The sequence below is a fragment of the Plecotus auritus genome (assembly GCF_963455305.1).
Source record: "Plecotus auritus genome assembly, chromosome: 9".
Lineage (NCBI taxonomy): Eukaryota > Metazoa > Chordata > Mammalia > Chiroptera > Vespertilionidae > Plecotus > Plecotus auritus.
In genome coordinates, this window is record NC_137783.1 from 43,613,303 (window position 1) to 43,638,734 (window position 25,432).

Genomic DNA, 25,432 nt, shown 5'->3' on the forward strand with positions numbered 1-25,432 from the left:
CCTCCCCCTTTTGAGCAATGTGACTACAGGCACTTTTTCTTTTTGATCGAGCGTTTCCCTGGGCAGCTCCCGTGCTGGGTCTGGGTCTTTCCGGGGAACAGGCGCTGGCGGTGTGCGTCACCGGCAACCGCGGTGTCTCTGGGCCGCAGCAGCCGCACTCGGTAGGGCCTGCGCTCTAAATGTCCTTTCCCCGGTGTGCCCTGCTGTGGGCTCGGCTCCCGGCGGGGCGCCGCGCCGGCCACCGGGCGGCCGTCTGCTCCGCTCTCCGCGCTCACCATGGGCCCGTCCCTGGGCCTCTGGGGCGCACTCCCGCCGTTGCCTCCGCCTCCTCTTCTGCGTCCGGAGGTTCCAAAGTCCCAAACACGTCTCTGTTTGTGCCGCTGGCTGTGAAACCTCAGGGCCCCAGCGCGGATGGCGACGTGGGGGCCGAGCTAACCCGTCCCCTGGACAAGAGTGAGTGCTGGGCGGCGGGGGGTTGTCTGTCCTGCAAGGTCCCCAGAGTCGCAAAAGGCTACCCTTCAGTCCTTTGTCCCTAGGGGGTCTACCGAATGAACAGCGATATGAAAGGTCAGGGGGTCTGATCTTCATCACCAGTGATAAGAAAGGTCCGGGGGTTTAAACCACATGACCAGCCATATGCCAGGAGAGGAAAGGTCATTGGGGTCATCGTTTTCCAGTTTTGCCCATTACCCTTTTTCTGTTCATGGCTGTCTACTTGCCTCCCACATTCCCAGGAATGCAGAGTGTGTGGCTGGGTCAGTAAAATGTTTCTCTCTACAGAATAATGCCGTAATATTTTAACATGTTCAATGACAGTACAATCTCAGCTTGATTGATATAAAACACTTTGATAAAATATTTAAAGTGTTATTGATTCATAGTGGCATGTTACTTCGGCAGGCATCTAATTCGACCCCCCCCCCTACAGTACAGTGATTTCTCTGCCATCACCTTGGAAATACAGTCATTTAAGTCTAGAGTACTTTTCATTGACAAGGAGCTGGCACTTTCATGAGCCAGTCCCTTTTCATTGTTCTAGTTACTAGGAAACTCGTGTATAAATTCCACAGAAATCTGCTTCCCTCATTTCCCCTTGACTTTAGTTATGCCATCTAGAACAAAATAAGTATAATCTGTTCTTCCTAAAGCCATCTTCTTCAAATTAAAGATCATCCCTGGATCCTTTATTTTCTTAATCTCATATATTTACTTACATATATGTTGTTATTGATTTGAGAGAGCAGAAGGAATAGGGATAGAGAGATAGAAACATCAATGATGAGAGAGAAGCTTCATTGATTGGCTGCCTCCTGCACGCCCCCCATTGGGGACCCAGCTGCAACCCAGGCATGTGCCCTGACCGGGAATGGAACCGTGGTCTCCTGGTTCATGGGTGGACACTCAACCACTGAGCCACATAGGCTGGCTATCCCTGGGTCCTTTAGTTATTTGCATAAAGGCATAATGGTCTGGTCCTTGTAGTATTGGTTGTCTTTTCTAGATACCTTTTAAGGTGCTCACTATTAGATGTTCATAGTGGTTGTAAGTAAACAGAATAGAACGTGGTTATGTAAAAGTGGCCTGATGGAGGCTGGAGGCAATGTCTAACCCTGTAGCACCTTGCTTACTCCTCTGCAGTGGAACAGGAATGTTGCATGGTTTGACTTTATAATTTTTTAGGTGCTCCATCTCACTATTAAATCAAAAAGAGCTTGTGACCAAATAAAACCTTTTAAGTTCTTGCAACACTCAGTAGACTACTGCCTTGAGTGTTAGGAATTCAGGTTTTTTTTTTGTTCTTTAGGCATTCTCCATTTGGGAAACAAATATTAAACAAATTTTAAATTTTGATATCTTTCTTCCAGATGAAGTAAAGAAGATCTTAGACCAGTTTTACAAGAGGAAAGAAATTCAGAAACTGGGTGCTGATTATGGACTCGATGGTAATGCTAATGACATTCCATTAGAGATGGTATATTACTTTTTAGATTATAGCTTTGTGAGTATGGTGTAGCACCTGTGTGTCCTGGACATCCTATATAATAAAAGGCTGATTTGCAAATCGACCAAATGGTATAATGACTGGTCGCTATGACACACGCTGACTACCAGGGGGCAGATGCTCAATGCAGGAGCTGCCCCTGGTGGTCAGTGTGCTCCCATAGGGGGGAGTGCTGCTCAGCCAGAAGCCCTGAGCCGGGCTTACGGCTGGCAAACGCAGCAGTGGTGTCGGGAGCCTCTCCTGCCTCTGGGGCAGAGCTAAGGATGTCTGACTGCCTGCTGCAAGCGGGTCTAAGCCGTCAGTCGGACATACCCTGAGGGCTCCTGAACTGCAAGAGGGTGCAGGCTGGGCTGACCCCCCCCCCCTTCCCCAGTGCACCAATTTCGTGCACCGGGCCTCTAGTAAGTACATAGTTGTGATCGGAGGATGTCCCTGATCTCTGCTTCTATCTGAGCAGGAGATTGGCAAGATGTACGTGGTGAGCCAGACATATAGCAAAGAGCTTTGTGTTTAGCTTTCCTTCATGTTGTACTAGGATTTCAATTTTGGCCCAGATCTGATCAGAAAAAAAGGGGGGGGGGCACTTTGATTAATTAGGTGTGATATGTATGTGTACTTTTTTAAAATGACAAATGAAATGAAAACTAAGCCCTGCCTATTTTGATTTTGTATTTCCTGCAGCTCGTCTCTTCCACCAAGCTTTCATAAGCTTTAGAAATTATATCATGCAGTCTCATTCCTTGGATGTGGACATTCACATTATTTTGAATGATATTTGCTTCAGTGCAGGCAAGTGTTTATAGAGATTTTTAAAAATCCTGTTGAACATACTTTCTATTTCCTTCCTTCTTCACGTTTATTTCTGTAGTCCAGGTTTATTTGTATAGAATAGGCCTATTAACATTTTCTGTAAATAATTTAGTGCTTGCATAGGAGGCTGTCTGGGTCCTGTTGCTTTTATATTGGGTCCCTGAGCTAGTTATTAAATTCCCCACATGTCTTAGACTGGAGGCAGGTTTTATCTGTTACCATCTGCTCTTCACTGTGTGTTAATATAGGCCCCAGTGGGATGAACTCTCATACCAGGTAGAATTAATGCATAGCAGATTCCATCTGTTTCTGCCACTGTTTCTTTACCCCGCATCAGGACAGAGTTCTTGCCATAAAAGAAAAAAAGTAAGAACATCATTATTTTGTTCCCAGAGGCAGCTTGGTTTGGTTATATATTTTAAATGTATTTGATTATTAGACCTTCACTCTGTGCCAGGAACTGAGGTAGAACCTGGATACAAAGCAGAATGGGACACAACCTCACCCTCAGAGCCACTAAGGTGTGGAGACTTCTTGCTGAGAAATCATTTCATGTTCATGTTTTATAGTGGTCTCTGTAGTTTAACAAGTGTTTGCACCTGCATTTCTTTAACCACAGGCCTTCTTTCTAATGTATATTTCCAGGTTCTTTATTTTTTAATTTAACTTTTACCAATGCTGACCTTTACCTGCTTGCACTGGATGAGTAGAACATGGTGGTTGGCAGCCAATTTTCTCTTTTCCTGGAAAATATAAGTGAAATTGGGAGGAACATGTAAGACAAAGCAGATCTCAGAAAAGGGTAGAGTTCCTTGCTCCAGGGTTTTTCTTTTTATCCTGGTAATGTCCCTGAAACTTAGCTCGCTAAGAAAAAAGTGTAGTTACGGGTAACATGTAGCTTGCACCTGTTAATGCAGTGTTTTATTTTCCAGCTCATGTGGATGATTTATTTCCGTTTTTCTTGAGACATGCAAAACAGATATTTCCTGTGTTGGAATGTAAGGATGATCTACGTAAAATCAGTGACTTAAGAATACCACCTAATTGGTTAGTTTCTTCATTTGTGGATTTGAAATTTTCAGTTTCTAATCTTGGGAGTTTATTATTTTTTAAAATTATATTCTGGATGGTTAAATATGAGGAGTCTAGATTGTGTTGTTTTCCCTAGGAAAAGGCAGTTAATTCTGGCAGGCAATAAACTGGTGCCTCCCCTTATCCTGACCCAGCTCGGTTTTAAGATTTATTACTGCAAATCTATAGTAGCCCTTACTTTAGGGTGTTGTCCTTATAATTCAGGTGTGGCCTTTCTGGTGTCTGCTGAATGTCTGGGGTGGTAATGAGCTCTCTCACAACCACTGTTCTAGAACCCCAATATCCACCTCATTGAGACTGTCTGCTCAAACCCCTAGCAATCTATTCTCTGCTAGGTGCTGCACATGTTCAGCCCAGCCCTGGGCCAAGGAACCACAATGAACTCCTACACAGGCTTCAAGGCTCCCTCTCTACTGCACCCTTTTTTTCTTCCACACTCTGTTCTTTAACTTTCAGCTGCTTCAGCAACTGAGAATTTGATCTCGGCTGCTCATCTCAGTGGGACCATCGTATTTTGCTTGGGTTCCACCTCCCTGTTTCCTACTGGGGTGCAGTAGGGCTCATCCAAGTGTCCCCTTCTTCTAGGGCCTGCAGTCCTGCACTGACTGTTGTCCATGTCCCCAAGCAGCTGCTGCATATGTTTTGTACTTGTTAATGGTGGGAGGGCAAGCCCAGTACCACTCATCATGGCCAGAAACAGAAGACTCGGTCATCATATTGTATACGTTGAAATTCAGAAGCCTGGGAATATTTGCTTATAAGGTCACTTAGAGCTGTGAAAGTGATTTGAACATACCTATGGAGCTAATAGTAGTTTAAATTTATTTTAACTACAGAGGAAAAAGGATTTGTACAGTGGCAAAAATATCCAATAAATTAATTTGCATTTAGATTTTTCTGTCCTCTAGTTAGTAAATGTCATTCTTGGAAAGCAGTCATAATTTTAGTGTAGATATGACACGTGTCATTTAATTAATTTTTTAAAAGATGTTACCTTGTGAATGTTAAGAGAATGTTTCATTGGAATTTTTTTCAATTGGGACTTTGCCAAGATGGATTTTGAAATTAATAAGGTTAAGCTGTTTGCCTACTCATCTTTTAGGTACCCAGAAGCCAGAGCCATACAGCGGAAGATAATATTCCATTCAGGCCCCACAAACAGTGGAAAGACTTACCATGCAATCCAAAAATACTTGTCAGCAAAATCTGGAGTGTATTGTGGTCCTTTAAAATTATTGGCTCATGAGATCTTCGAAAAGAGTAATGCTGAAGTCAGTATATTACCAAATATTTGCTCCTTGTTAATTTTGTGTGTGGGGGTTGGGTAAGAAGGAAGATGGGAGGGTGGAGTGCATATGTAGTATGCCCTTCATTAACAAAAATTGCCATATTTCATTGCACCTAAGAAGCCATCAGTTGTAAGATGTGCCATTATTTTATGTACAGTTGAGAAATAAGTACGGCCAACTGAACCCTGACATGGCATCAATTGTGAAGATGTATCCTGTAATAATGTGTGTATTAGAATGAATGAAATATGTTGTTACAGAATATTTCACATATTCAGAGATATGCTGAGAATAATGCAAATAATCTGAACCCACTACCCAATTTCTGTCAGATTCTAACATTTTGCCATACTTGTTTTATTTACTTTTTTAAGAAATAAAATATTGATATAGTTGAAACTCTGTGAACACCTCCTTTGCCCCCTCAGAGTTAACCACTACTCTGTTATGATGTTTAATTTACCCTTTGTTAGATTAGCCCTCTGATACTATCAACTAGAACTAATGATAAAGTCTGAAGCCACCTTTTCAAACCTGAAAAGAACTGAATGCCCTGTGGTCTAAGGCAGTGGTCGGCAAACTCATTAGTCAACAGAGCCAAATATCAACAGTACAACGATTGAAATTTCTTTTGAGAGCCAAATTTTTTAAACTTAAACTTCTTCTAACGCCACTTCTTCAAAATAGACTCGCCCAGGCCGTGGTATTTTGTGGAAGAGCCACACTCAAGGGGCCAAAGAGGAGTCTCATGTGGCTTGCAAGCCGCAGTTTGCCGACCACTGGTCTAAGGCATCGTTTTACTAAATGGGATAAAATTTGATTCATTGTTTTATTATGACTATAATGTGGGATAAACCAGTTTTGGTAGGTAATTTGTATTCTCTATTTTTTTGTTCTGAATAATTTATGTAATTTTCATACATAATTATCTCTTGATCCATCAATACTTAAAAAGTATTTCCTCAGAACAAAGACTTTCTTTATATAACCACAGGATATTTATCTAAAGCAGGTCATTTAGTATTGATAGACTACTATTATTAAATCCATACTCTATATTCAAGTTTTGCCAATTGTCCAATAACAATACTCCCCTTTGCCCCTGCCCTCACTGCCCCCCACCTCCAGGTTCTGTTCAGGGACTCACACTTTTTTCATTCTCATATCTCTAGTTTCTATTAATCTAAGGCAATTTCTTGGTCTTCCTTTGTCTTTCATAACCTTTACATTTTGGAAGACGACTACAGGTCAGTTGTGTCGTAAACTGTCACTCAGTTTGGATATGTCTGATGTTGACTCATGATTAGTTTCAGGCCACTGGGGAGGCCAGCTGTCCCAGTTTGCCTGGAGTTTCCCAGATTTAGCACCAGAAGTCCTTCACCCTTGGGAACACTGCAGTCCTGGGCGAACCAGGGTGGTTGATCACTCTGATACACCATAGCATTGATATTCGTTCTTCTCAAGGAATTATATTGGGGAGACTGTACACTCTTAAATTTTATTTAAAATATTCTTTTTGAATATAGAAATAATTCACATTGATTTTATTTTAATAAACTGAAATAGAACAGAAACATACAAAGTTAAAAAGTGAAACTGCTATAATTTCTCATGCTTTTGTTACCTGAGAATTTAGTTGCCTTGAGGTGTTTCCAAGTTTTACATAGGTTTTGTAATAAAATGCTGTCACAAACAGTAAGATTTCAACTTTTATTTTTTATTAAAAATATTTTTTTAAGGATTGAGAATATTTTGTTTCAGCTATTAGACAAATAAATTAGATCATAATGGAGAGAATACTTTATCAAACATCCAGAATTTCTTTTTGCTATTCTTTTCAAAGTGAAAGTAATTCCAGGTTTCTTTGTCATCCTAGGGTGTGCCATGTGACTTGGTAACAGGTGAAGAGCGCGTGTCAGTAGAGACAAATGGGAAACAGGCTCCCCATGTTGCTTGTACTGTTGAGATGTGCAGTGTTACAACTCCTTGTATGTACACACTATTTAAAAAAACAGTATTTAAAAAAAATTTTAAACTGATGAACATATGAAATGTTTTTTATTGTGAAAAAATTTGTTGAGACAAAGAAGAGAATAATACAACAAAAAGTATTATCACTAATGAATGCCTAAAACTTTGTTATGTTTGCTTTTTTTTTTTTTAGAGAGGAAGGAAGAGGGAGAGAAATAGAAACAAATAGAAACATCAATGATGAGAGAGAATCATTGATCGGCTGCCTCCTGCACGGCCTCTATTGGGGATAGAGCCCGCAACCTGGGCATGTGCTCTGACTGGGAATCGAACCCAGGACCCTTCAGTCCGCAGGTCTATGCTCTATCCACTGAGCCAAACCGAATAGGGTTGTCATGTTTGCTTTTTAATATTCTTTCCCTTTTTCTCTTAACAAAAATGTTAGTAGCTATGAAGTTATCTTTGTACTAATCCTTAGTTCAATTCTTCCCCCTCTTTTTGTTTTCAGTATTATTTGTATTTTAGGTATCTAGCATAGTAGTTAGGCAATCATATACTTTCTTTAAAATATATTTTTATTGATTGTTAGAGAGGAAGGGAGAGGGAGAGAGAGAAACATCAATGAGAAATGTCATTGATCGGCTGCTTCCTGCACGCCCCCTACTGGGGATCGAGCCTGCAACTTGAACAGGCACCCTGCCCAGGAATCGAACAGGTGATCCCTTGGTGCATGGGGTGATGCTCAACCACACGGGCTGGGCAGCAGTCATATACTTCATATAGTGTTCTCCCTGATATTTCAGTACCCAACTGACTCCAGTTAATTACACTATTATTGACTATTTCTATGCTGTACTTTATATCCCCGTGACTATTTTGTAACTAACCATCTGTAGTTCTCAATCCCTTTACCTTTTTTGACCCGGTCCCCTGATCCCCCTCTCCTCTGCCGGTCATAGTCTGTTCCTTGTATCTATGAGTCTGTTTCTGTTTTGTTTGTTCATTTATATTGTTCTTTAGATTCTACATATACATGAAATCATATGGTATTTGTCTTTCTTTGACTAATTTATTTCACTTAGCATAACACCATTGCTGTCACAAACAGTAAGATTTCATTCTTTTTTATGGGCATTTATTATTCATATTTTGTTCTTTTCTTTTTTCTTCTTAAAAAAGACCCTTTAACATTTCTTGTAATGGTTGTTTGGTAGTGTTGAACTCTAGCTTTTTCTTGTCTGGGAAGTCCTTTATCTGCCGTTTGATTCTAAATGATAGCTTTGCTGGGTAGAGCAATCTTGGTTATAGGTCCTTGCATTTTATCACTTTGAATATTTCTTGCCAGTCTCTTCTGGCCTGGAAAGTTTCTGTTGAAAAATCAGCGGACAATCTGATTTCCTTATAGGTAACTAACTGCTTTTCTCTTGCTGTTTTAAGATTCTCTTTGTCTTTAACCTTTTGTATTTTTTTTTTTAATTTATTGATATTTTACAGAGAGGAAGGAAGAGGGATAGAGAGCTAGAAACATCGATGAGAGAGAAACATCGATCAGCTGCCTCTTGCACACCCCCTACTGGGGATGTGCCCGCAACTAAGGTACATGCCCTTGACCGGAATCGAACCTGGGACCTTTCAGTCTGCAGGCCAACGCTCTATCCACTGAGCCAAACCGGTTTTGGCAACCTTTTGTATTTTTATTCTGATGAGTGGTGTGGACCTCTCTAGAATTTTCTGGGTTTTGTTGACTTATATGTTTATTTTCTTCACCAGGTTAGGGAAGTTTTCTTCTCCTGGCACCCCCATGATGTGAATGTTAGTACACTTGCAGTTGTCCCAAAAACTCCTTACACTATCCTCATTGTTTTGGATTCTTTTTTCTTTTTGCTGTTCTGATTTTTTTCAATGTTTTATTGTTTTTTTAAGTATATTTTTATTGATTTCAATAAGGGGAAGAGAGAGGGAGAGAGATATAGAAACATCAGCGATGAGAGAGAATCATTGATTGGCTACCTCCTGCACGTTCCCTACTGGGAACCAAGCCTGCAACCTAGGCATGTGCCCTTGACAGGAATTGAACCTGGGACCCTTCAGTCTGCAGGCCAACGCTCTATCCAATGAGCCAAACTAGCTCAGGCTGTTCTGATTTTTTTTTTTCATGCTTCCTTGTATCAAATCACTGATTCTCTGCTTCATCTACTCTAATATTGATTCACTCTAATTTATTCATTTCAGTTAGTGTAGCCTTCATTTCTGACTGGTTATTTTTTATGGTTTCTATGTTCTTTTTCATGCTATTGAAGTTCTCACTAAGTTCTTTGAGCATACTTATAACCATTGTTTTAAACTCTATCTGGTAGTTGGCTGGCCTCCATTTCATTTAGTTCTTTTTCTGGAGATTTCTCCTATTCTTTCATTTGGGATCTGTTTCTTTGCGCATTTTGACTGCTTCCCTATGTTTGTTTCTATGTATTAGCTAAAGCTGTTACATCTCCTGGACTTGGTAGAGTGGCCTTGTGTGGTAGGTGTCCTGTAGGGCTGAGGGATGCAGCCTCCCTGTTCACCAGAGCTGGGCACTCCTGGTGTGCCCTGTGTGGGCTGTGTGCATTGTCATTTTATAGTTTATCTTTGATTGCTGTTGGCATCACTGGGAGGGATTGACCTCCAGGCCAATCGGCTACAGTGAAGTAGCTGCTGTGCCGAAACCAACCCTATGGAGCGGAACTTGCTTCAGTGAGCTTTGGTGCTTGCTGAGTCCACCCCTTGAGTGTGTCGCTGGTGGAGGTGGTAGGGTTGTAATCTGGTGTGGTCTGAAGTTGTCCACTAGGAGTACTGGCTCTGGGGTCTTCCGGGAGGTGTAAGGTCAGCAACCATCTCTGCCCTACCTGGGGCCACGTGGCACGAGTTACAAAGTGATCTCCAGATGGCTGCTATTTGTACTGGGCGTGGTGGTGCCCAAGAGAGGCCGAGCTTCGAACCAAGGATGGTTGCTACTACGGTAGTGCTGGGTCTGGGGTCACTTAGCAGGAGGTATAGTGTATGCAGACGCCAGATGCTGCTTGTTTAAGAGATTTTAGGAAAGTCCAAAGCATGAGGTGAGAGAGACCATTGTAATGAAAAGCCACTGGAAAGGGCTTGGGTGGGCCTGAAAGTTGGTTGGGGTGCGGTCTTAGGAAATCACAAGGGCAGGGCTAACAGGGTTTAGCCAGGTTGATGGAGACTCAGATATGACGCCCATCTGCTGGCTCTGTTGGGGAAGGGCTCAGAAAAGGAACAGAAAGCTGCCGCTCCAGCTCTCGTTCCAATGCCAGACAACTCAGTTCCTCCCTGTATGTCCCTGGTGCCTCTCGAGCTGCTGCCCCAGTGAGAGTGAGTCCTAGTAAAGTCTGCACTGGCCCTTTAAGAGGAACTGCCTGGGACTCCAGCTCAGCCATAATCCCTTGTGGTTTTTACAGCCAGAAGTTATGGGTCCTTATCTTCTTGGCATTGGAACCCTGGGCTGGGGGTCCTGTGTGGGGCTGGGACCTCTTATCCTCAGGGGCACCTCCACAGCTGAGATAACACTCCTGATTTTTTATGCACCACAACTGGTTTGGGACCAGCATGTTCTGTGTCTCTGTCCCTCTTACCTTTCTCTTCTTTATATCCTTAGTCATAGGACTTCTGTTCAGCTAGATTTCAGGTGGTTCTGAATGATGGTTGCTTTGTAGTTTAATTGTAATTTTGATGTGGTTGTGGGAGATTCTGAGTACTGCATTTACTATGCCATCATCTTGACTGAAACCTTTCCCCTTATTTATTTATTTATTTATTTATTTATTTTTAATTTCTTTATTGATTAAGGTATTTACATATGTGTCCTCATCCCTCCATTAACCCTCCAACCCCCTCCCCTTCCTTTCCCCTTTTGATTTAACTGCTATCAAGTATTTGGTGTATATCCTTTCTGCTGTCAACACTATAAATTGTATGTTTTAAAACATTTACATGATTATCATATTGTATTATTGTTCCACCCTTGCTTTTTATTCTGTACAGGTTTTTAGATCTAGACTTGTTTTGCATATATATATATATATATGTATATATATATATATATATAATCATATGTCATAAATATATATATATCAAATTTATTCATTTAAACTGTTACATACCATTTCATTTTATGACTAAAATTATACATTTCTCCATTAAAGAATATTTAAATGGTTTAAAGTCTTTCACTATTAATAGCACTGCAGTAAACTAGTTAAGTCATTTTGATGAAAATCAACAGTTTTTTATTACATAAGCAATTATATCTTCACATTGAAAACTCAAAAATAAATGCAGAGAAGAAAAAAGTACATACTCTCCCAATTCCACCCATTCAGAATAAACAAGTGTTAACCCTGTGGTATATATTTTTCAGATTCTTTTTCTGTGTTTTTATTGTGTATCCATATATTTATGTGTGCATTGTGGATATGTATATTAAATAAAATAAGGGATTATGTATTACATGTTAGAGCAAATTATGTACTATTTAGTAGTTTGCTTTTTTAATTTTAATCCTAACTTTCTGTGTAAATGGGTAGTTTTTTTAAAATTAGTTCATTATAACAGTTGTATGTTATAAAAATTCAGATAGCACAATTTTCATTTTATAAATGAAAATTCCCTTTTTTCTAATCTTGTTTGTATATGCCCAGATGCAATAAGTAAATTTTAATCTGATGGTTTTTCAGTATAAAATTAACTTTCTTTTGTTTCTTAAATGTCTTGCAGGCATATTATATTTTTAAAAATTTTAATGTGCTCTTAACTCCTTGGTATTTTGAGAAGAAAATTAAAATATAAATAATATGACTTAAAAAGAATAGAGTACTATGATTGGAAGCATTAAAAAATAAAATTTGGCACTAATTTTTGCCGTAGTGATGAGCTGAAATTCCCTAAGTATGAGCATTGCTGGAACTCAGAGGATTACACTTCCACTCTACTTTCTGCTGCTCACACCTGTCTGGGTTCCTGTGGCTGAGATGCTTCATTTACCATGGGGCTATCTATTCCTGGTTCCTGGAAGCATAGAGACTTTTTTCTTTTACTGCTGTGTAGGTGTGTTAGTTCTCATTAGGCAGATTCTCCAGACTGCCCCTGAGATTGCAGAAATAGGACAAATGAACCTGCTTAATGTGTGAGGCAGTGAGTAGAGTAGTTAAACAGTCTGGACTTTGGAGCTAGATGGCCTGGGTTTGAATTTCATGTTTTTTTGATCTTACACTTACCTGTACATACTGTATCCTTGGGCCATGACTTAACTTCTCTGGGCCTCAGTTTATTCTTCTGTAAAATGAAGATGATGACTTTCCTTTTATATTTGTTGTGAGGATTAAGTGAGTTATAATTGTAAAGCCCTGAGAACAAGACAGCCAGAAAAGAAGCACTGTGTGATCAGTGGTGGTGATGACTATGGTGGTGATGACAGCTTGAATTTTGGTGTTGTAATTTGTTTGCAATACTATTTAAGTACTTCCTTTGCTCATGATAACTTTTTATTTTAAGATGAAGTGGCTGTGATTGACGAAATTCAAATGATTAAAGACCCAGCCAGAGGATGGGCCTGGACCAGAGCACTGCTAGGTTGGTGGTCTTAACGCTCTAAAACCTGTGCTTTGTGACATCTGCACTGAGATGCAGTATCGGCTGGACGTTGCCAAGGAGAGCCAGCTAGATTCTTTCTTTTTGACACAAATCAAACAAAAAAGTCAGCTAAGTGTTGAGTTTTCTTTTCTAAATATTATTTAAATAATGGGAAGTCTATTTTTCCTATTATGAAATTAGCATAACCACTTAATTAAAGTTAAAATATTCAAATCTCACCATATGTATAACCATTGTTAAGATTTTTGGTGTGTTTCATGCCAGTTTTGTGACTATATAATTTTGTATCTTGCTTTTTTCAGTTCTGTTGTTTCCGACATTTTTTTGGTACCACATATCGGTTGCCTCCACTAATATTGCATTCTCCCTTAAGGAACTGTACTATAATTTTTTCCACAGAGTTTAACATCTTCCCCTGTTATTAATAATGCTGCAATATTAATAGTGCTTGCTGAGTCCACTCCTTGACTTGCCTCCATTTCATTTAGTTCTTTTTCTGGAGATTTCTCCTGTTGGCCTATGATAAAATCCTTGTGGCCACAGCTTTTTATTCATTTACTAGAGGTTCAGTGCACAAATTCATGCATGGGTGGGGTCCTTCAGCCTGGCCGGCGATCGGGGCCAATTTGGGCTGTCTTGCCTAGTTTGGAGGGAGGGACTATGGGAGGTTGGCCGGCCATGGGAGGTTAGCTGTGGGAGTGCACTGACCACCAGGGGGCAGCTCCTGCATTGAGCGTCTGCCCCCTGGTGGTCAGTGTGTGTCATAGCGACCGTTTGACCAGTTGTTTGGTTGACTGTCGTAACAGTCGCTTAGGCTTTTATATATATAGATTTTATTATTTCTTTAGGAAAGGCTCCTGGAAGTGGAGTTTTTGAGGTCCATGGACATGAATTAATATTTCTAATGCTTATATTGGAGAGAATTAAATTTAAAAATAAATTTATTGATGAGGGGCAGGGAGAGAGAAAGAGAAACTTTAATTTGTTGTTCCACTTATTTATGTACTCATTGGTTGATTCTTTGTAGGTGCCCTGACCAGAGATTGAACCTACAACATTGGTGTATTGGAACGATGCTCTAACTAAACTGAGCTATCTGGCCAGAGCTGGAGTGAATTTTTGATCAGTATATTGTAGGACAAGAGTTCTCAGACTTAAAAACAAACAGCTGAACTCTTTTCCAGATAAAGGGTATTCATTGAAACCTTAATGTAAAATGGATGAAAGCGGATCTGCTAAGGGGTAAGGATATTGGAGTTCCTTCTACCCTCCAGCCCCCAGCCTCTCAGGCACCTCAGTGATTCCAGGGAGGCTAATTTGAAAAACAAGTATGAAACTAATGTTCAGTACTAATCATAAAATGTCAGGTACTAGTCCTGGCTGATATCACTCTCTAGACTCAACACCTTGGCCAAAGCAGTTTAAAAGCCCTGATGTTTATAAAAATGTAGTTAATCTTTGCCCAGTATATTGTTGTTTTGAGGTTTGAATCGAAGAGATAATATTTATGAAAACATTTGGTAACATTGTAAAGCAATAGAAACAAACTTAAAATATTTTTGCTAGCCCTGGCCCGGTGGCTCAGTTGGTTGGAGTGTCATCCCATACACTAAAAGGTTATGGGTTTGATTCCTGGTCAGGGCACATATCTAGGTTGGGGGTTCCATACCCAGTCAGTGAGTGTAGGAGAGGCAACAGATCGATTTTTCTCTACATCAATGTTTCTCTCTCTAAAAAATCAATTAAAAAAATGTTCTCGGGTGAGGCTTAAAAAAATATATATTTTTTGCTATGTAAAGTGTTGCATATTTACTTTTATGTCTTTAAAATTTTTTAAATTGTGATTTTGCATTTAACAGGACTCTGTGCTGAAGAGGTTCATTTATGTGGAGAAGCTGCTGCTATTGACCTGGTTACTGAGCTTTTGTACACAACTGGGGAGGAAGTGGAGGTACTAGATTATATTCTTTGTTCTCAAGATGGCATAGCAAATAGCCCAGAGTACCCAGGCAGTGGCTTCATAGGCCTCAGGTAGTGGTAAATCAGAACTTAACTAAAAAGAAAGCTTTATTTCCTCCTAGTTGACTAGATAATACACAATTGATTTAACCTCATATTTGGAGTTCTGACAGAGTGGCCATCTTACCCTAAGTCTTCTAAAAGTACAGGAGAGTCTTCATATTTGCTTGACAAAACCTTTTGGAATTTCAGCAGATCTCTTTAGAATTAAATAAGTCAGGAATATTGGAAGTTTGAGGTTCAGCAAAAGTTTGTGCTCTTTATTTTATTTTTCTTTACTTTTATTGATTTTAGAGAGAGGAATGGGAGTGGGGAGAGAGAGAAAGGAACATCTATGTGAGAGTGAAACATCTATCGGTTGCCTCCACCTGACCAGGGGTTGAACCTGCAACCTGGGTATATGCCCTGTCTGGGAATCAAACTTGCCACCTTTCGGTATACGGGGACATTGCTCCAACCAACTGAGCCACACTGGCCAGGGCAAAAGCTTGTGGTTTTTTAAGTCTCAGATGTCAGGTAATTGGGGCCTTTGATACACATCTAATTGCTAGAAATAGTTTGTATCCCTTTTCAAATTCCTAGAGTAATAAGTAATTGGTTTTCTTTTAATCTACTTTTTGTTTTCTTTACCAGAGTTCTATAATAAGATGAAGAATATTTAAAAATTGGTCCATTACTTTAGTTTTGTGTTCAGCTTTCAGGGAGGGAAATATAGTAGATGAAATTCTGGGTTCTAGTCTTGACTTTGCTGTTATTTTATATCCTTAGAAGGCTAGAACTGGAAAAATCCTCTTCAGACCTGATCTTTCATAGGGCTCTCCTTTACTTTTTCATGAAAGAAAATAACAGTTAATAACTCTTCTGAACTTACCAAGTTGCCTTGAAAATCAAATGTAGCCCTAGCCAGTTTTGCTGAGTGGTTGCAGCTGTGGGCAAACTACGGCCCGCGGGCCGGATCCGGCTGTTCTATCCGGTTCTCTTGCTCTTCCCTCCGCTCCTTTACTTTGAATTTATATTAGTTCACACAAACACTCCATCCATGCTTTTGTTCCGGCCCTCCGGTCCAGTTTAAGGACCCATTGTGGCCCTCAAGTCAAAAAGTTTGCCCACCCCTGGGTTAGAGTGTTCTCCCTTGGACTAAAGAGTAGTGGGTTCAATTCCTGTCAAGGGCACACACCTTGATTGCAGGCTCCATCAAAGCATGTGCGGGAGGCAACCAATTGATGTATCTCTCTCACATCAATGTTTCTCTCTCTAAAATCAATGGGGAGAAAAAGAAAATCAAATGTATATGAAAGTGCTTTGAAAATTTATGAAACACTGTTTAGCATTTAGTTAATTTAGAAATAGCAATGAATATTAAAATGAATGCTTTTCTGTATTTCCCTTTGAAAAACAACAGACCTTGTTTTTAGCTTTTAGCAAGTTTTTCACTTAATTGTTAGTCACATGAAATTGAGTTTGGTGTGTTATTTTACAATATCACGTCTTTATTAAAGGTTCGAAACTATACGAGGCTTACACCCATTTCTGTGCTGGATCATGCATTAGAATCTTTAGACAACCTTCGGCCTGGGGACTGCATTGTCTGTTTTAGCAAGAATGATATTTATTCTGTGAGTCGACAGATTGAAATTCGGGGATTGGAATCAGCTGTTATATATGGCAGTCTCCCACCTGGTAATTATTGGCTTTCATCGTGACAGAATATTAAACCTTATTTTTGCCATTTATCTTGAATATGTATAGAAAACACAGTAAAATATATTGAATTAAGATGCTTGATATATTAGTAATTTGTTATAGGTCATATAAAATGTTCCTCTAGTTTATCTTGGTAGGGATAGAAATATTTTAATTATTTCTAGCTCTTACTATTAGCTGTTATTTTAAATTTTGAATTAAAGAGTTTCTTACAGAAATGTCATTACCCATGAACTTGAGTAATATTCCTCAAATTGTAATCCTGAAATCTGTTACTACATGTCTTCAGAAGTGAGAAGGCTAGTGTGTTGTGAGGTTGTGTTGCTGTATGTGGGGATATTTAAAAGAGTGGAAATAAAGGATAAGTAGCTCTTTGAGGCTATAAAGAAATAACTTTGAAACAATTTTATCCATAAAAATAGAAAGTAGGGGTTGAGGGTTTCCAAGATACACTTAGGGTGATATAGTAAAAGATTGAGAACACTGACTTAACATAAACTTCTTATTTTAGGGACCAAACTTGCTCAAGCAAAAAAATTTAATGATCCTGATGATCCATGCAAAATCCTGGTTGCTACAGATGCAATAGGCATGGGACTTAATTTGTAAGTGATTTGTTTTTAACAATCATGGATATTCATTGGGTTAGATGGCAATTACAATTTTTCTAATTGGCATTAGAATGACCACTTTGATTTAGGAGAATGGGTATTATCGTATAGATCTGAGATTTGCCTTGCTTACACCTGGTAAGGGAGTAAAAAGAAAGTATCACATCGCTCAGACTTTGAGTGCTGCTCCCTATCACTGCTATCCTGTTATATTACCTTACTTTACTTTTAGTTTCTCAGTCAACAAGTTGTGTGAGTGCCTACTATGCTTGTAGGGCTGGCTGTTATCTGTAGGGGTAACAGTATTAAGCCTAAATATTCCTCTCTGGGGAATGAATTAAAAAAACGATTCAAACTGTTAATAGCCAACTTTTAAAAGCAGCTTGAGCCCTAGCTGGTTTGGCTCAGTGGATAGAGCATCAGCCTGCAGACTGAAGGTTCCCAGGTTCGATTCCGGTCAAGGGCACGTTCCCGGGTTGCGGGCTCCATCCCCAGTAGGTGTGCAGGAGACAACCAATCAATGTTTCTCTCTCATCATTGATGTTTCTATCTCTCTCTCCCTCTGCCTTCCTCTATGAAGTATAAAAATATATTATAAAAAAAAAAAAAGCCGCTTGAGAACATGTGGTTTATTTGTAAAAAAATGTTATCTTTTATAGCCTTATTGAGGTATAATTTATATACTATACAGGTCACCCACTGTAAAAGTACAAGTTGATAAATTTTAGTAAATTTACACAGTTGTTGAAAAATACTATTTAAAGGGGAGAAAGAATTACCAACAAACCTTTTTCTTATTTTGAAAACAACGGGCAAGATTGCAAATAGGCCTAAACTAGAATTGAGTGAGCATTTCTGCAGTGACCCAAGTGATGGAGATTTTCATCTGTGAGATCACTTTTATTTCTATTTCAGGAACATAAGAAGAATTATTTTTTATTCCCTTATAAAGCCCAGTATCAATGAAAAGGGAGAGAAGGAAATGGAACCAATCACCACTTCTCAAGCCTTGCAGATTGCTGGCAGAGCTGGTAGGTTCAGTTCGAAATACAAAGAAGGAGAGGTTACAACAATGAATCGAGAAGACCTCCGTTTATTAAAGGAAATTTTGAATAAGCCTGTCGATCCTATAAAGGTAAGGTTAATTCCCTTTGGAGGACAGTCATGCCTTCCTTCACCCTCTCTCCAGACTCTTGCCTCAGACACGCGGTAACAAATAAACAAAAGAGAAATTTTATACCATTAAAATTACGTCAAGAAAGCCCTTTTTGCCCTAGCTGGTTTGGCTCAGTGGATGGAGCATCAGCCTGTGGACTGAAGGGTCCGGTCAAGGGCACATGCCTGGGTTGCAGACTCGATCCCCAGTGGGGGCATGCAAAAGGCAGCCGGTCAATGATTCTCTCTCATCATTGATGTTCCTATCTCTCCCTCTTCCTTCCTCTCTGAAATAAATAGAAATATATTTAAGAAAGTAAGTCCTACTTTATTGCTTTGGAGAGGAATAGAGACTCCTGGTTGAGAATGGTGTGCAGGTGAAAGATCCAGATTGAAAAGTTTAGTGAACCTAATTTTCCTTTTGTTCCTCCTATAACCTAGCAGCAGGTGGGGGTAGGGGCACAGTTGCTTCAGGTGGGCACTCAGCTATGTAAGCAGACTGAAAACTTGCCAGGAGCTTGAATGTAGAAGAAACCCTTGAGTGTGGGGCAAAAACAGCACTAAGCAACATAATTTTGAGCCAATAAAGGACAAATGTAGTTAATGAGACAGAAGTGTACATATTTTAAACCTGTTACAGTTTTTAAAAAATACATTTTTATTGATTTCAGAGAGAGGAAGGGAGAGGGAGAGAGAGAGAAACATCAATGATGAGAGAGAAACATCGATTGGATGCCTCCCTTGCACCTCTTACTGGGGATGGAGCCCAAAACCCTGGCATGTGCCCTAACCGGTAATCAACTCTGACCTCCTGGTTGATGCTCAACCAACTGAGCCATACCCACTGGGCCTAACTGTTACAATTTAAAGTTGCCTGGAAATCTTTTTAAATGTGGCTCTTTTCATTTTTCAGTGGCCCTGGGTAAAGGGGAATGTAAGTGCGATAATGCAAGGAAAAGTTCCTAGAGGAAAGCTGAGGTTGAAATAATTTCTGTAGCTTTTGTTGAGAGTGCAGTTGATAATGACACAATTTCCCTCCTGTTCACAGTACCTCATTTCTTGTGCTCATTCTCTTCCTCCGACCGTGATTCACATCACTTTCCCATTCCCTTTTTCCCCCCTAGCTTATACTTACCCGTAGGCATCTCGTAACACTGCAGTATACAGTTAAAGAGATACCTGACCTCCAGTTTAGACATTTTTCATGTATTTATGTATGTCAGACACTGTATAACTAAAATGTGAATAAAAGTTTGACTACTCAGTAGGTATAATTGGTTAGTTTTATTAAATCATCTCATTAGCTTTCCTAATTGGTAATAAATGGGAAAATGATGATGCTTTCCTCTATTTTACTCAAATTCTTTACTCAAGACATTATTTTGAATTAACTTAGGAAAACTTCTCCTTTAAAAAAAATAAGCTTATGATTGTTTTTTTCTTTTATTAAAGGCAGCTGGTCTGCATCCAACTGCTGAACAGATTGAAATGTTTGCCTACCATCTCCCTGATACAACACTTTCTAATCTCATTGTAAGTAGGAAATCACTTTAAATCTCTTTTCTAAAAGAGTTGATATGTTGGCTATTGTAAACAATGCTGCAATGAATATGACATGGATGCACATGTCTTTTTTGATTTAGTGTTTTGGGTTTCTTCAGATAAATACAGTACCCTAAAGTGGAATTGCTGGGTCTTTTTGTGTCTCTTGTTATAACCTTTGCTTTAAAGTCTTATTTTGTCTGGCATAAGTATTGCTTCCCCAGCTTTTTGTTTGTTTCCATTTTTGTGAAATGTCTTTTCCCATCACTTTGCTTTGAGTATATTTGTCTTTCTATCTGAAGTGAGTCTCTTGTAGGCAGCATATGTGAGGGTCTTTTGTTATCCATTCAGCTACCATGCATCTTTTGATTGGAGCATTTAATCCATTTATGTTTATATTTTTTATATTTTCTTTTTTTCCTTCTTTCTCTTATCCCTCTTCTTTCTTTTTCTTTCTTCTTCTTCTTGACTCTTTAACATTTCTTGTAATACTGGTCTGGTGATGATGAACTCCTTTAGCTTTTCCTTGTCTGGGAAGCTCTTTATCTGTCCTTTGATTCTAAGTGTCCATCGATAGATGAGTGGATAAAGAACTGGTGCATGTGCACAATGAAATATGACTTAGCCATAAAAAGGAATGAAATCTTGCCATCTGCAACAACATGGATGGACCTAGAGGGTATTTTGCTGAGTGAAATAAGAAAGAGAAAGACAAATGCCATATTACTTCACTTATATGTGGAAATATAAAAATAAATAAATGAACAAGTAGAACAGAAACAGACTCATAGATACAGAGAATATTTTGACAGTTGCCAGATGGGAGTGGGGTTGGGGGAATTGGTGAAAAAGATGAAGGGATTAAGAAGTATAAGTTGGTAATTATGGTCATGGGGATATATAGTACAGCATGAAGAATTTAATCAATATTTTAATAGTTATGTATGGTGTCACATGGGTACTAGATTTATCAGGGTGATCACTTCATAAGTTATTAAATGTCTAATCACAGTTGTACACCTGAAACTAATAAAATACTGTACATCAACTATAATTGAAAAATAAAAAATTGGAGCATTTGAAACCTTGCTTCCCTGCAACTGTCGTAAGTTTTGGCTCAAACTCATAAAAATTCTCAAAAAGAAAATTTAAAATAAAAAATAAAAATGTTGATATGTCAGATAATTACTAGTTAACCTCATGGGCATGAATGGATAGGCTGTTTTTGTGAAGTTGCTATTTATGAAGTTTATGATAAAAGTGAAAACTTTCAAAATCGTTTGGGACTTTTGTCTGAGTATTTTAGGTTGGGAAGGTTATGGAGGAATTATTAGCTTGAGGAGGCAATGAATAAAGCAGGCCTTTCTAGAAGTCTGTTAGGGGTTAAAGAGGTTGTCATTTGTAGATTTGAGTACTTTATTCATGCCCAGTTAGGCAGTCCAGTAATTTAATATGTCTTTTTCCCCCCAGGATATTTTTGTAGACTTTTCACAAGTTGATGGGCAGTATTTTGTCTGCAATCTGGATGATTTTAAGTTTTCTGCAGAGTTGATCCAGCATATTCCATTAAGCCTGCGAGTGAGGTATGTGTTCTGCACAGCCCCTATCAACAAGAAGCAGCCTTTTGTCTGCTCTTCACTGTTACAGGTAAGCCTGCATCTTTAGGGTATTTTGAGTTGTTTTCGGTTGAGTTATTTTCCCCAAACAGTACTTTGTTACTCAAAACAATTGGAGACTATCCTTTAATATGCAATAATATGTAAGAACTTAAATATAAAGTGACTCTCTTTTTCTTACAAATAATTTTTTGGGGAAAGGAGAGCCCTTGCTTTGTATTTGGGCTTATATGGTAGCCTTTGTGAAGAAGCTAAAACAAAAATAATTAAATACAGTTTTTTTCAAGGGAAGGGGGTCTTTGCCTGATGATACACTTTTTCCTTATTGGTGTTGGGTAATATTTTTGGAAGGGGGTGGGCAGGGGGTTGGTAGTGGCAATAGTATTCAGTTTTCTTAACCATAAGACACTGAGCCAGGGAATGTTGTCTTGTATGAGTTTGGTGCCAGGGTTCTGGTTCCTTTTCTTTTCACTCATTTGAGTAGGGATACAATTCTGAGGAGCACAGAATTCACCAAAACAGAGGGCCGGGGAAGGGCAGTGGCTGCTGTGTCCTCTCACCTCTCTGGGCCCTTGCTCTCCCTGGTGCTCTCCCTTGCGCACACTAAACCCAGAGGTCTCCTCTTTGAATCTTTTTCTGATTCATAGTTGTAGTTCTGCTGCCATTTCTTTATAGACCTTAGCATTCTGCATATTAGCTCTGTTTTTATCAACTCTATTTCTAAATTCAAAATTATTTTTAAATTACATAAATAATACATAAATACTTTCTCTTTGCACAAAATTAAAACATTACAGATAGGATAAATTGGGCTACTTCCTCCAATCTTAGTTTTATGGCATAACTATTATCAGTTTGTCTGTAATCTTGCAGACCTTTCCAGTTGCATTTGCCTACATAGGTATACATGTAGGAATTCTAGTTTTGTTGTGGGGGTGTGTTTTCCTATAAATGCTCTAATGAATGATTCTGCAACTTGCTGTTTCCTTTTTCCCTTATTATGTCTTAGAAGTCTTCCCTGTCCAGGTTTTTACCTAGGAAATAGTTTCTTAGAGTTGGCATTTGTTAGAGAGTTAGCTAGTTTAAGGTTGATGTTTATGGAACAAAGTCTTAAATGCTGCAGACTGACATGGATGGAGTTTGAGCCCATGTACACCATTCTTCAAATTATTCTAATGAAGCAGAAGCATTTTACTAAGGAGAAAGGACAGTTTAACAGTTGCTTATGTGTTCTGTTTAATGATGAGAATGTGAAATCTAGAGATTTTTCCTTGATCTCCATTATTATTGAACTTCAAAAGAGCCATTGATGGCCTCTGAGGACTGATTTTGTAAAAAGAAGGATGTCATTCCCCCACCTTTTAAAAAGTTACCTTTATAAAATACTAAATGTTCTTTAAAATACAGGAAAGTATAAAGAAGAAAGCATCCTGCCTGTTGAAACACAATCACAGTTAACGTTTTGTTGTGCTTCCTTTTTTTTCTAATCACAGGCTTAAGTGAACTCTGATTCCTTTTCTTCTGCTTCTCTCAGTTTGCCAGGCAGTATAGCAGGAACGAACCCTTGACCTTTGCATGGTTACGCCGATATATTAAATGGCCATTACATCCACCTAATAATATTAAAGACCTCATGGATCTTGAAGCTGTTCATGATGTCTTGGATCTTTACCTGTGGCTAAGGTATCAAATATTTCCTTTATGTGCTCTCATTTTTTTAAGTAATAGGGCACATCAAAGGTTTTATGAATGGTCTTTTGCTCTTTCAAATTAGGCACATATTTGCAGGGTGCTCTATATTATGTTTATTGTCCATAAAGGCAGTTGAGCCTGGTTAATCCTCATTCCAAAAATGACTTAACACATTCTTAGTATTCTAGTTAAGGTAAGTAGGTGAGAAGGTCCGCTAGATCCTTGCTACTCAATGGGTGGAAACTTATTAGAAATAGAGAATATCAGACTTAATCAAATTCTGCATTTTAACTAGATTCCCCAGGTGATTCATTTATGTTAACATTTGAGAAGTACAATTAAAATCCTTAATTAATGGTCCTGTGACTTTAAGCAAAAGGATGTATAACAAAAATAGTTTTACCAGAGGCTAATCGATATAAACCAGAGTTAAGTTCCTATGGCATCTCATCATTGTTATGAGACAGTGTTATACAAAGTGATGTTATTGGAGGGCCTGCTGTACCGCTCTAGCTCAGTAACTCAAAGTGGGGGCATATTGGAATCACTTCAGGGGGGAGTGGTGACCCATCCTCATAATGATGTACTCCTCAGGTGTGTTGGGGCAGAAGTAAAAGTTGAGCAAAAGACACAACAAATTTTGCATAAACAACATTTAGAATTAATCAGTGTCAAGATGTAGTTTCTGATGTAAAAATACTTCTCTCTTTTCCACGTCCAGCGTGGCTAGAGAGCAGTCCAGTTCCTGAGTAGAGGAGCTGGGGATTGAGAAATAAAAGAAAGAGACAAGACACAAAATGGAAGGAAAAAGCTGGGAACCGGGTGGGACCGCTGCCCTCTTCTGCTGGAGAGACAGTGACCCATAGCCAATGCAGTGTGTTTATTTTATACCCCCACATACCAGGAAGTTTCACCAAAAGTCAAGACAAAGGAGATTATTTGCATTCTTGAGTAGGCCCAAGCATTCCTGGTGCTTGACTGGATTTACATATCAAAACCCACTACACACCTGGGCTGAAATGAAGGTCAAGCTGATAACACCCTTGCCTTTTTGGTAAGATGTGTAACCAAGACATGGCTTTGCCTGTTGCCTTGGGTTCAGCTGACAATAATTAAAGAATGCCCATGTGCCTTCCCAGGCGCTCTCTACAGTTTCGTCACTGAGATTATTATAGTAGTTCAGTGACTGTGATAAGAGCTGTTGCTATAATGTAATGTCTTTTTCCCAGCTATCGGTTTATAGATATGTTTCCAGATGCCAACCTTGTTCGAGACCTGCAGAAAGAGCTAGATGGCATTATCCAAGAGGGTGTACACAACATCACCAAACTGATTAAAATTTCAGAGGCACAAAGGCTGTTGAATTTGGAGAACATGCCAGCAGATAGCCGGTCTCGTTTGCCAGGAACATTGAAGAGCCAAGCAAGAAGGATGCGCGGTACCAAAACTTTAGGGTATAAAGCTGTTGAGCCACCCAGCCCTGGGGCGGAAGAGAAATCCCTGGCTTCCAGGTTGGTGCAGCAAGGACTCCTCACTGCAGACATGCTGAAACAGCTGGAGAAGGAGTGGCTGACACAGCAGACTGAGCATGGCAAAGACAAAACAGAGCCTGGGACTACCTCCAAAGGGTCAAGAAGAAAGAAGAAGGAACCTGATTCAGATTAGTTTTATTTTATTTTTATTTTGCAAATAAATATCTATTTTAAAATTCTTTTTCTCATCTGCATTTACTGTCTTATAGTATTCTGGCTATCTTACTGGTTTTTGTTTTTTTCTTTGCCCAGAAAAATTAATTCTTAAAGATGAGTAAACTGGGTTTGTTTTTACATTTTAAAAATATGGACTGTCTTAAAGATTTTATTTAAAATTTTATAGAACTTTGTAGTATAGCACTAAGACAATGCACTATAAAGAGCTCTGCATGGCAATAAAACCCGTTTGGTGAATTGTTTGACCAGTTTTCTACACCATTGCTGACAGTGTCATGGATGGAATTGCTGTCTGTTGTACCCACGTATTGGAGCTGTTCTAGGTGCTGGAAACATACAGTAAGCAAGATGTATTATATGGAAATTTTGATATGGAGACAAATAGGAATAAGTTAAATAAACGTCAGCTCTGTGAGGGTAGAGATTGTTGTGTGTCTAGTTCACTGCTATGTTTTCAGTGCCTAGAATATAGTAGAGGCACAATCAGTCTTTGTTCAATGAATGGATGTACTTTTGGAGATAACTGCTAGGATAAAGTAGAATAAGGAAAGAGTAACAAGTGGTAGCGGTGGAATAT

The 25,432-nt window shown here is 39.1% G+C and overlaps 1 protein-coding gene across 1 annotated transcript; it reads left to right on the forward strand.

Moving 5' to 3' along the window:
* Positions 1-82: 82 nt before the first annotated feature.
* SUPV3L1 (Suv3 like RNA helicase) lies at positions 83-24,857 on the forward strand. The gene is made up of 15 exons (XM_080641958.1): positions 83-453; positions 1,866-1,943; positions 2,684-2,791; positions 3,745-3,859; positions 5,007-5,175; positions 7,070-7,181; positions 12,709-12,786; positions 14,667-14,758; positions 16,326-16,506; positions 17,042-17,135; positions 18,057-18,276; positions 19,749-19,829; positions 21,309-21,485; positions 22,989-23,137; positions 24,376-24,857. Exons 1-15 carry the CDS (start codon positions 180-182, stop codon positions 24,809-24,811), a joined length of 2,364 nt encoding a protein of 787 aa, XP_080498084.1. The 5' UTR covers positions 83-179; the 3' UTR covers positions 24,812-24,857.
* Positions 24,858-25,432: the final 575 nt, after the last annotated feature.

What these genes read in the sequence shown, in the direction of transcription:
- SUPV3L1 (XM_080641958.1), top strand. Translation starts at nt 180, where the DNA reads ATGTCCTTTCCCCGGTGTGCCCTGCTGTGGGCTCGGCTCCCGGCGGGG. An exon ending in AACCCGTCCCCTGGACAAGA is followed by an intron (nt 454 to 1,865) that starts GTGAGTGCTGGG and finishes TCTTTCTTCCAG; the next exon opens with ATGAAGTAAAGAAGATCTTA. An exon ending in ATAGGCATGGGACTTAATTT is followed by an intron (nt 17,136 to 18,056) that starts GTAAGTGATTTG and finishes TTTCTATTTCAG; the next exon opens with GAACATAAGAAGAATTATTT.